Source organism: Limulus polyphemus, unplaced genomic scaffold (genome assembly GCF_000517525.1).
Source record: "Limulus polyphemus unplaced genomic scaffold, Limulus_polyphemus-2.1.2 Scaffold6172, whole genome shotgun sequence".
NCBI classification, from domain to species: Eukaryota; Metazoa; Arthropoda; class Merostomata; order Xiphosura; family Limulidae; genus Limulus; species Limulus polyphemus.
Genome location: NW_013671782.1, coordinates 34,775 through 46,490, shown reverse-complemented (window position 1 = coordinate 46,490; position 11,716 = coordinate 34,775). Strand labels below are relative to the sequence as shown.

The 11,716-nt window shown below is 29.5% G+C and overlaps 1 protein-coding gene across 2 annotated transcripts in view; it reads left to right on the top strand.

The window, feature by feature from the left end:
* The window catches only part of LOC106473435 (ATP-binding cassette sub-family B member 8, mitochondrial-like), a 19,532-nt gene extending 8,079 nt beyond the window's left edge, over positions 1-11,453 (top strand). For both annotated transcript variants that reach the window (XM_022401878.1, XM_013934116.2), the window contains exons 4-9: positions 684-817; positions 3,065-3,136; positions 5,517-5,695; positions 6,490-6,548; positions 10,389-10,477; positions 10,768-11,453. In XM_022401878.1, the coding sequence (XP_022257586.1) occupies positions 684-817; positions 3,065-3,136; positions 5,517-5,695; positions 6,490-6,548; positions 10,389-10,477; positions 10,768-10,893 (659 nt within the window). In that variant the 3' untranslated portion in view covers positions 10,894-11,453. The remainder of the gene's footprint in view (positions 1-683; positions 818-3,064; positions 3,137-5,516; positions 5,696-6,489; positions 6,549-10,388; positions 10,478-10,767) is intronic.
* The last annotated feature ends 263 nt before the right edge of the window (positions 11,454-11,716 follow it).

The following is an 11,716-nucleotide window of genomic DNA, read 5'->3' as shown; positions in this document are numbered from 1 at the left end:
TGCTCTATAGGGTTGAGATCTGGACTTCTTGCTGGCCAAGGAAGAGTGCTGATGGATTCATTCTCTAAATAAGCCTTTATTGACCTGAACGCTCACATCCTTTTAATTATGTTTGAAATTATGAACATTGCTCAACATCATGAAAATTAAACCTTATTTTCAATAAGCAATCCTGAAAAGTATTTGGGGGTGCTTAACTTTTTTCCAGGTGTATATTTCAGTTGATGTTAGAAAACTTCAGCATACATATACCAGCTGGTAAAATGGTGGCATTGTGTGGACCATCTGGTGGAGGTGAGTTGGATGAGAGTGTTGCTTAAACATTATTCTTATATCAACTTAAGTCTTCAGTGGTAAGTTTACAGGTTTACAACACTAAAATCCCATGTTTGATTCTTATGGTGGACTGAGTGTGGATAGCTTATTGGGGAGCTTTTACTAAAATAAAACAAACAAAATTCATCAACTTAAAACCAATAGCAGAGCGAAAAGCTTTTATAAATAATTAAATTTAGTATTTACATGGAAGAAATGCTCTAAAATTTTTCCTAATGTGTAATTAAACCATATTGTATGTTAGATGATATTAAACTATATATAACTTTTTTTTTCTTAAAAATGACTGCTTCTCTTTCTCTTTACATATAAGTACAATATCAATTCTTCATGATGTTTTTCTGTAGGAAAGTCTACAGTGGCTGCTCTTCTTGAGAGATTTTATGATGTTGATAGTGGAAGCATCACATTAGATGGAAAAAACTTGGATCAGTTAGATCCAAAATGGCTTAGAGGACATGTTTTAGGATTTATCAACCAGGTGAAATTGTTGTTTACTAATTCTCCAGAAAACTAATAAATAGATTGAAAGTAGTTGTTGTTTTTTCTTGAAAAAAGTTATTAATTTTTATATTTAAGTTATATTAAAGATAATGACAGAATGTATTCCATAATTTTCTGTAAAAGAGAACAGTTTCTTCAGTGGATTTTATGAACAGTAAATCACAATGGTAAACTGCAGATGAAAGTAGTTGCTCTAAATTTTAAAATCAACTTTCTCTCTGATACAAGGACATTGAGTTGATGCTATTTTTTCCAGGAACAGATTATTTTTAAATTTTTGGGAAAGAGATGATTATATGATAAAACTATTATGATAGTCTTTAGTCATACATTGTACTTCATGCCAATAATTTATAAAAACCAAGCTGGAATCAATTCAGTTTCTTATCGGCTTATTTTTAATCATTTGATCCCTGATGTATTATTGTACTTTCCTGGATATGAGTTGTTGCATATAAGCAAACATGTTAGAAAGCTTTAAAGGAAATGAGTAAATTTTACTTAATGTTCAAAACCTGATTAGAATGAGGGTTATAAAGTGAATAACAGAAGACAGTGGGAAAAAAAAGCTGAAAGTAATGAAATGGTTACTGAATAAAAGTTTAGAGATGGCTTGAATGGGTAATGAAGAAAACTTTATTAACAATGTACAATGTTTCAACAAGATTATGTCATCATCAGGTACAAGTAGTTTACGGAGACACACAAATATATATACACGCACACACAGTATGGAACAAAGAGGTCACATGACAGGAGATTGCTTAACAGCTCAGTAAAGGTATCTTGGTACCTCAGGGTGTTGGTTTAGAGTATGGCTGTTTTGTTCAGTTAAGATAGCTTACTTTATTTTGCATTTGTTATTTGTCCATACCTATCTAGTAAAATGTTTCCATTGTCTGTTCTATGGTAGGGTTGTTTTAACATGGCTTAAACCAGTTGCACAGTCTGGAGTCAATGTTATTAATATCATCACTTGATTTTAATATCATTGAAAACAAATACCATCAAAATATACTTTTTTCTTATTATGGATAACTCCTCATTTCATATTCAATAATTATTTGTTAATTTTCAGACATTAACAATCAAAAAAGGTTTATGGAATACAAAAACTCAAAAATCAAACTAATGTATGTGTATAATGTCAAATAATGATAATAATTGAAGCACAATGTAATGTGGATGTAGACAGCTAAATGACATCCACCAGTGATAAAAGAAATGAATATTCTGAACTAGTGAGTAAAGGTAAAGAAACATTATTTACAGTTTCTTAAAACCCTACCACAAAATACTTGTTTTTTAAACAAATTGTTATATTAAAAATATTTGTTCATAACCATAATAAATTTGATTTTGTTTAAATTCAAACAGTTGAGTATACATGTACAGGGAAAGTGTTTTCTTTAACATACTTACATTATGAAGGTGGTTTCTTTAACATACTTACATTATGAAGGTGGTTTCTTTAACTTACTTACATTGTGAAGGTGGTTTTTTTAACATACTTACATTGTGAAGGTGGTTTCTTTAACTTACTTACATTATGAAGGTGATTTCTTTAACATACTTACATTATGAAGGTGGTTTCTTTAACATACTTACATTATGAAGGTGGTTTCTTTAACTTACTTACATTGTGAAGGTGGTTTTTTAACATACTTACATTGTGAAGGTGGTTTCTTTAACTTACTTACATTGTGAAGGTGGTTTCTTTAGCAAATGTATACTGTGAAGGTGGTTTCTTTAACATATACTGGGAAGGTGGTTTCTTTAGCAAATGTATACTGTAAAGGTGTTTTTTTTACATATACTGGGAAAGTGGTTTCTTTAGCACACTCACCCTGAGAACCTGGTTTCTATAGGATACACTGAGCAAGTGGTTTCTTTAGCACACTCACACTGGGGAAGTGCTTTCTTTAGCACACTCACACTGGGAAAGTTTTTTTTTTAGCATACTTACAATGGGAAGGTGATTTCTTGAATGAGAAAGATTAATTTTGAGAGTTGACATTTAAAATATTTTTATTGGTTGAATATTTTAGCTACAGAATAGTGTATAAAATAATTTTAATAACAGTATTTCAATGAACACAATGACAAAGAGTGACTCTTAGGTGTACCATAGATTTATCATGTAAGGATTATTTATTTCACTACTGAAGTTTTTGTCATAATTGCATGTCATGTTATTTGAACTATTTTATTTATATTCATCTAGGAGCCAGTTTTGTTTGCCACCACAGTCATGGAAAATATTAGGTATGGTCGGCCTGATGCTACAGATTCAGAGGTATAGTCTGTGTTTATGATGTCATCTGTCATAGGATTTCAAGGTTTTGTTCTCTATAATTGTACTTCCTGTGTTACTGTTAATTGTTCTTCTGTGGCAGCACATATTTCAAGGTTTTATTCTCTATTATTGTACTTTCTGTGTTACTGTTAATTGTTCTTCTGTTTCAGCACTTATTTCAAGGTTTTATTCTCTATAATTGTACTTCCTGTGTTACTGTTAATTGTTCTTCTGTTTCAGCACATATTTCAAGGTTTTGTTCTGTATTATTGTAATTTCTGTGTTAGTGTTAATTGTTCTTCTGTTTCAGCACTTATTTCCAGGTTTTGTTCTATATTATTATACTTTCTTTGTTACTGTTAATTGTTCTTCTGTTCCAGCACTTATTTCAAGGTTTTGTTCTCTATAATTGTACTTCCTGTGTTACTGTTAATTGTTCTTCTGTGACAGCACATATTTCAAGGTTTTGTTCTATATTATTGTACTTTCTGTGTTACTGTTAATTGTTCTTCTGTTTCAGCACTTATTTCCAGGTTTTGTTCTATATTATTATACTTTCTTTGTTACTGTTAATTGTTCTTCTGTTTCAGCACATATTTCAAGGTTTTGTTCTATATTATTGTAATTTCTGTGTTAGTGTTAATTGTTCTTCTGTGGTAGGTTTTATATTCCTTTTCTGATAAAACTTGGATAAGGACTACTAGATTATTGAAATGTAGATTGAGTTTGTTTACTCTAACATAAAATTAAGATTTAGTTTCAGTTTTTACATAAGACATGTTTTAAATATATATCTTTAACATGAGAATTGGTGTAATTTCCACATGTGTATTTGTCAAAATTAGAGTAATAAATATTAGTTTGTGTTAGCTCACTTATTTACAGTTATGTAGATAGTTTTATTGTTATCACACTGAGTTACATCTTTCACTGTCATTTCTTGTGTTAGTTTCAACTTAGGTGTAGTTTCAGATTTTATGACTAGTTTTAGATGTTGACTTACTCTTTAGTTTCATAAATACCAAGACATATTTACATGTTTACTCTGTTTTTTTATGGTTAATACTGAATATTATTATTTTTTAGATTGAAATAAGGAGATTTCTAGTTTATTTAGTTAGATGGAGTTGAACTGTACATACATGCTACCACTATACCCCTTGGTGTGGATACAAATATTGATATATTTATAATTTCCTGAGTTTTGTTTTAATTGTGTTAGAACTAAGGCAGAATTCTAGGTGTTTATAATCTTTATAATGTAGCATGTAAGTGTCGAGTTTTTGTTTTAGTAAAAATGGAGATATTATTTCAGATTTAAGGAATTTGTTACAGCTGAGATTGTATTTTTTGATTTCTCTTTATTATTGATAAGAAGTAGGTTATTGCTTTTAGAATTTTATGCTATTCTTTGAGATATAGTCTTAAAGTTTTATATTTTAGTTAAGGTTGAAATGTAGCTATAGTTGTAAACATGATATTAACCTTTGGCTCTGTACAGCCAGTTAGTTTTTTAACTAATGCTTCATGATGTTTTCCACCAGTATACTTTTTGTTTTTTTCTGCTTAAGTAAGAAATTAGTATTTGACTAAAAGAACAATACTGTAAGTTTGAAGAACAAAATGAAAAAGCCTTTATTATCAGTATATTTCTTTGAGTTTTATGTAGTTGTGGCTAATGTTATGATACAAAAATTGCTTGGAGAAATGAAGGTATAGAAGTGTATGGTGTACTAGTTTATATTATATATGTTTCTCAGAAATGTATTGAATTTCATGTATTTAATTACAAATCAAGATGAGAATGAGTGATATTTAAGTACTATAGAAGTTTAATAAGGGGAGAGAAGTTTGTGTAATTTCAACAGCAGCACAACTGTATGAATTTATAGATTTATTTATAATGTTAAGATGGTGTAATTCTGTTTTTAGTATTACAGGTACATATAGTTGTAGATATTTCATACCTACTGTCTATTTCACAGAACATTCTACAGTGTACTTGTGTTTATGTCTTGCATATTTTATAAAAGGCAACTAAATTCAACTTTCTAGTTGCTCTCATAAATAACATTTTTTTCTGTGACTATATGCAGGAATGTTTAAATAGTGTACTTTTTGTTCTTTAATTTGAGGTTTGAGCTCTATAATTATTTTTTTTTCTTTTAGAAAATGTTATGATGGTGATAACTGTTTCACTTAGTAACTCATGGTTTCTAGATTTATGTGAACTATACCCAAGGAAGAGAAACAGTTTTCATTTTGTAATCATCCATGTTAAGTTTCACTGAGAGATGAAGAACACATTCTGTTATATATAGTTTTTCTGCATTACACTTGCATTTTATCAGTAGGCAACACAAATTCTTGGTTGTTTTAGGTGGTTGAAGCTGCAAAACTTGCAAATGCTGATGAATTCATTTGCAGCTTTCCTAATGGTTACAATACAGTAGTTGGAGAACGTGGTGTGACAGTATCAGGTGGACAGAAGCAGAGGATTGCTATTGCACGAGCACTCTTGAAGAATCCTACTGTCATAATTTTAGATGAAGCCACAAGGTTTGTATTTGTGAACTTTACTAGTTGATGAGACCTTTATATCTTTATTTGAATTATTATTTTTCTCAAATTAAGTCTGTATATATATACTACATTTGGAGATTTTTGTGGCATCCAAAGGAGAATGCTTAATTATACTTTCACCCAAACCTTGAAGTGTATAAAATATTTAGTTATTGAGTGTTAATAACATGTTCGTAATATTGGTTCTACTTTAATAACATGTTTGTAACATTGGTTCCACTTTGTGGTTAATGGCACATTAATAAACATTGATTAAAATTTTTTGTGGCTAACAACACATTCGTAAACACTTGTTCTGCCTCTTCTGACTAATAAAATGTTTAAAAATATTGGTTCTGATACTTTGGGACTAATAACATTTCAAGAATGTTGGTTCTGGATTTTTGTGGCTAATAATATATTTCCTTTGAAAATCATTGGTTTGCAGAAAAAAAAAAAAAAGATTATGAACTCCAAAACCACTTATTAAAGAACTTATTCACCCTTCAGGATTTTTATATTGTGAATTATATTGAATATGGAAGTATACATGCAGTAATTGTTCAGAGATTACAACTTATATGAGAGTTATAATGTATGTGAAAAAATATCTCTTGACATGGACCTACAAAATTATGTGGGAAACAACGATTGTCCAAAAGTAAATTCTGACTAGCAGTAAGTTAATATGCTTGTGAAAATCTTTTGTCTAAAGATTCATGGAAGAGTACAAACGTTGTGGGGATTTAATATGCATTATATTCAGTTTTTATTTTTAATCTTCCTTAAAGTGCTCTAGATTCTGAATCGGAAAAGGTAGTTCAGGAAGCATTGGACCGTGTTACGAAAGGTAATGTCATAACTTTCCTTCTTACACACTTAGTTTGGACATTCTGAATAAAAAATGTTATCATATACCGTATATTCACTCTCTCTAAGGGTAGCATAACTTCTGCTGATATCCACCTTGGTTGTTTTTAAATCGTACTACTAACTTCTAGTGTACATTACATCTGAAATAGTTGTCAACTAAAATGAAGACAGTGAATATAGGATTCGTAATTGCTTCTAAAGAGGTAACCAGAGAATATTAAACCTACATATTGAATAAAAATGTAAAAGTATTTATCTGATGGGTTGTTAAATTTAATGTTCTTCTGTAGGATCTAACAGATGCTATAAATTTTCTGTGCATGTTTTAAATTAGTGTTATTATAAACATATGAAAACCTAGCAAAGCTTAGCAAGGATTACGTAGATGGTTTAATAATCTTTAAAGTCATATTTCTTGAATGCTTAAACTTACAAGTGATTCTGTTGAAATGACACGTACAATTGCTTGTACCCACAAAGTTTTTGTAATACCTCGTACACTTATGAAGAATCTCAATAAAAGTGGGCAATCCGACATAAAAAACTTGCTTCTCTTATGATGTAACTATTTTTGAAGTCAAATAATATACAAGTTGTGAATTTTTTTTTTCTATATATAGCAGAAATTGATCTTACTATTCCCAAAATATTGCTTTCTTATTCAGAGTTGCCCTAAAATGCTTACCACTTTTTGTAGTGTAATATGAAATCTGTAATATGATATTTGGAAATTCTTAGTTGTGGAAAATGAAGTGTTAATACAAATGTTAAAAACTGTAATAATGCATCCATATTTCAGTTTTTATGGTTGTAAAATCATTTTGAAGCTAGAAACTGAGTTTTACGTATGTTGTATTATAACTGCAATACAACATTATCAAAAATTAGTAAACATTTTGGGGTAGCTCTAAGGTAGTTGATAATCAGTTTAATACTAAGATCTGTTGCTGCATTTTACCAAAAAAATTAGATAGAAAATAAAATTTTAACACACATTTATTTTGAATCTAAAAAGTAGTTAAACCAGAATAAAGCTTTGTCTTTTGTTTTCAGTTTTTGTGTTTTTATTGAGATAACACTATAAATAAATGGGATATTTTAAAACCATTAATAAGAGTATACCCTGATATCAGATGTATATGTCACTGAAAAAACATATGATTTAAAGATTACACAGAAAATGTACAAGTGCATTAAAAGATCATTCTGAATATTGATAGTTTTTTTCATAAATGTTAAGGTATTATTTTATTGAAACAAAAATTGGTTCTTCTAATTACTATTGTACTTTAATGAGGAAGGTTTGATACAACAAGATGTGGTAATAAAATAAAGTTTTAATGCTTTAGTTAGTAGTAGAAACGTATTAATTCAAAAATACAATAACTTTTATTGAATTTAACTATTCCTTGATGATGACCCAATGGTTGAAATGTTGTTATCATTAAAATCAGAATTTCCCTACTGTAAGTGTTGCTGTTATTGTATTTTTGAAATAATATGGATTTGGTTTCCTTGATACTTCATTTATTAAGACATGAAAGCAGGAAATTTGAATTTAACCTTCTATGTATAGGTGGGATTCAAACTGCATATGTTATGATTTTTTACAGAGTGTTATCCAACATGATAATATGTATTTAATGTCAGAATTATCGATTATTAGCTGGAGTACCCATCCCCTGGACGGAAGTTGCGTAAATTCATGATTAATGCAAGGTTATCTTAGGACATGAAAAGCTGCTTCCCTTATTTGTAATTGTAAGGTATGAAAAAACTGCAAAACATAATGTGAAACTGCATATTTATATGTATTTCCCCATGGACTCAATGAACCTCCATGCCATATATGGTGAAGATCCAATAACATGGAGCAAAGTTGTAGTAAAAAATGCCCATAAAAACTGCAAAATGGAAAACTGAAAATTTATATGTATTTCCCCATAGACTCAATGGAACCTCCATGCCATATTTGGTGAAGATCCAATAACATGGAGCAAAGTTGTAGTAAAAAATGCAAAAATGCCCATAAAAACTGCAAAATGGAAAACTGAAAATTTATATGTATTTCCCCATGGACTCAATGGAACCTCCATGCCATATTTGGTGAAGATCCAATAACATGGAGCAAAGTTGTAGTAAAAAATTCCCATAAAACCTGCAAAATGGAAAACTGAAAATTTGTATGTATTTCCCCATGGACTCACTGAACCTCCATACCAAATTTGGTGAAGATTCGTCCACACTCTGCAAAGTAGTTACATGGACATACAACAGACAGCACTATTATATTTATATAGATTCATTTTACCCTATATTGCTGATTGGAAAACAGAGTGTGGTAAAGGAGAGTAAATACCAGCCTAGGATACTGCATAAAACTATATGATAGAAAAAAAAAATTTTTATTCTTCACATGAACATCACCTTTAACTGTGGCTTCTCAATCTGAATCACACTGATGTCGTCAATTCAAAGATGTATCTTGAGAACAAAAACATTCGTAACACATCTGATTATTTGTTTTCAATAGACTTGTATATTTTGCTGAAAGCTTGCCACATTTCTTATAAATACACAACATCAGAATTATAGTTAACTTTCCTTATCCAATATGGGATCAGTCCATTGGACCAATCCCTTGCACAGTTGGTTAACAGTTTTCTCAAGTATATGCTTAATTAAAAGCATTAATGGAAGAGCCAAGTACATGTACACAAAAATATGTTGTTACTTTTATTTATGTTTTTACAAAACAAATAGTATATGAAGTTGTTAAATTAGACTTATCACACTAAAACAGCAGAAATCTTATAACTTTATTTCATAATTAGCTTTGTGTGATTGTGTGACAAGTACTGTTTTGCTCATGTGTTCAGATGTGAGCTGTGAGAACTCCATAAAAGCTTTCACAAACAATTGCAATGGTTCTGAAATAAGGTATAATTAGCTTTGTGTGATTGCAAGACAAGTACTGTTTTGCTCATATGTTCAGATGTGAGCTGTGAGAACTCCATAAAAGCTTTCACAAACAATTGCAGTGGTTCTGAAATAAGGTATAATTAGCTTTGTGTGATTGCAAGACAAGTACTGTTTTGCTCATATGTTCAGATGTGAGCTGTGAGAACTCTATAAAAGCTTTCATAAACAATTGCAATGGTTCTGAAATAAGGTTGTCTGAGTTTTTTCACGATATTTCATATTCATGCTCTCAAAATACTTTTAAATATGTCTAAGGACTCTAAATACAAGTAGTTACACAAAAAAATTCAAAATTTATTAATTTCATTGATTTTTAAACAATACAATATGAATATGTTTTCATTTATTATCAAACAATGAGCTATTTGTTTGAATGAATTTATCCCTTTGAATATGTATACAACAGTAAGGTTATAGAGATAAGGACATCTGATTGGTTGTAAAGCTATAAGTAACCTAATCATGTGTTACAAGGTCTAAAAACTACTTATTTTGTAGTTTTAAAATGACTTTTAAATTTCATATATTTCAGACAATGTTAATGTAATTTAGTAACACCTAAGTTTATCTGTGTTATAAATTTGATCTTATTTAAGACGATGAAAACGTAAGGGTGAAGTGAAATGGTTCCGAAATGTTAAGGCTCTAAGTATATAGATACCCAGTCAATGGAATTATTACTTTATCACCATTAGATAAAATATACTGTGATTTTTTTGCTGAAATAGAACAAATTTTAGAACTCGCTTTCATGCTGTAATTAAATTAAAATGAAAAGATCTACACTGTATAAAGTAGATTTACTTCTGTAGATGTTCTTATCTTCTTTTTCTAGGAAGAACTGTGCTAGTAATAGCCCATCGTTTGAGCACCATTCAAAATGCAGATATAATTGCAGTACTGGCAGGAGGACTTGTTGCTGAGGTAAGCTAGTATGTTTAATCTGTTTTTCTGGGAAAAAAAACGTATTTAATAATTATTTGAGTAAATTGAAAGCTTCTTTATGGTTTAATATACAGTCATAGTTTTCCTGTACATTGGATTAAATATTTGTATATTTTCAATATTTTGATACCTTTTATAAAGTTTGATTTGATTTTGGTCTGTTAATCTTTTGAGAGTCCTTAACATAATCATGAGGAAACTAAAATTATTTTGTATTATTGATGCTAATATAATTTAAGTATTACATTTCATTGTACCTTGCTTACTAGGTGGGCACCCATAAGAGTCTGAAAAAACATCGAGGACTTTACTGGGATTTAATACGTCAACAACAACTAGAAGAAGAGGTCCAGGAGCTCGTAAGCCACGAGCGTGAAAAGGCTCACCATGGATAAACCCTTTTATTCATCACATAATATTAAAGAAGTTCATCATCAATTATTTTTATGTAGAGCACAAGATTTAGAAGTTACGTCATGAAAAATATATTTTTGTTTAATTTATACGATATGTAATACTTAGAGAATTTCATATTGGAGATTTATTTAGTATAGATATTTCTGTTTCGTGTATAGAATAAACAGAGTACATTACAGGGTTTTATTTTGTTGTAATATCACTTAGTTTTTTATATAGTAAATTACTTTCATAACAAAGGCCTTAAAGGATTTGAAATAAAGATTATCACCTAACTTTATGGGTTTAAATTATGACAACTTGTATAGTCAAGTATTATTTGTTAAAGAATGTGAAATGTGATACTACAGAGCATTTTCACAAGCATGTATATAAACCATGAAGGAAAGGTTGATAAGTAATTTTTTTTTCAATTGTTGTAGTTCTCCAAGTTAAAAATTAAAACATTTGACTTACAGTGTTCAATTGAAATTCTGAATTGAACAATAAAATATTTCGAAAATAAAATTCAACTCATAGTTTCAATCTTGAGAAGTTTAAGTGTTGTGAAAAACGTACCTAGTTTGTTTTTGATGATATAAATAGGTCTCACTACTACTGTATTTGTATTATCACAGCTGGCCTGAAGAGATCCGATATTGAGTAAAATGCCTTGTCGACTACATTTTACTTTATAAAGTTTACAAACTATTGTACAGTTAAAAAGTATAGTTCTTATACTTTTTAATAGTATATATACACCTGGAAAAAAGTTAAGCACCCCCAAATATTTTTCAGGATTGCTTATTGAAAATAAGGTTT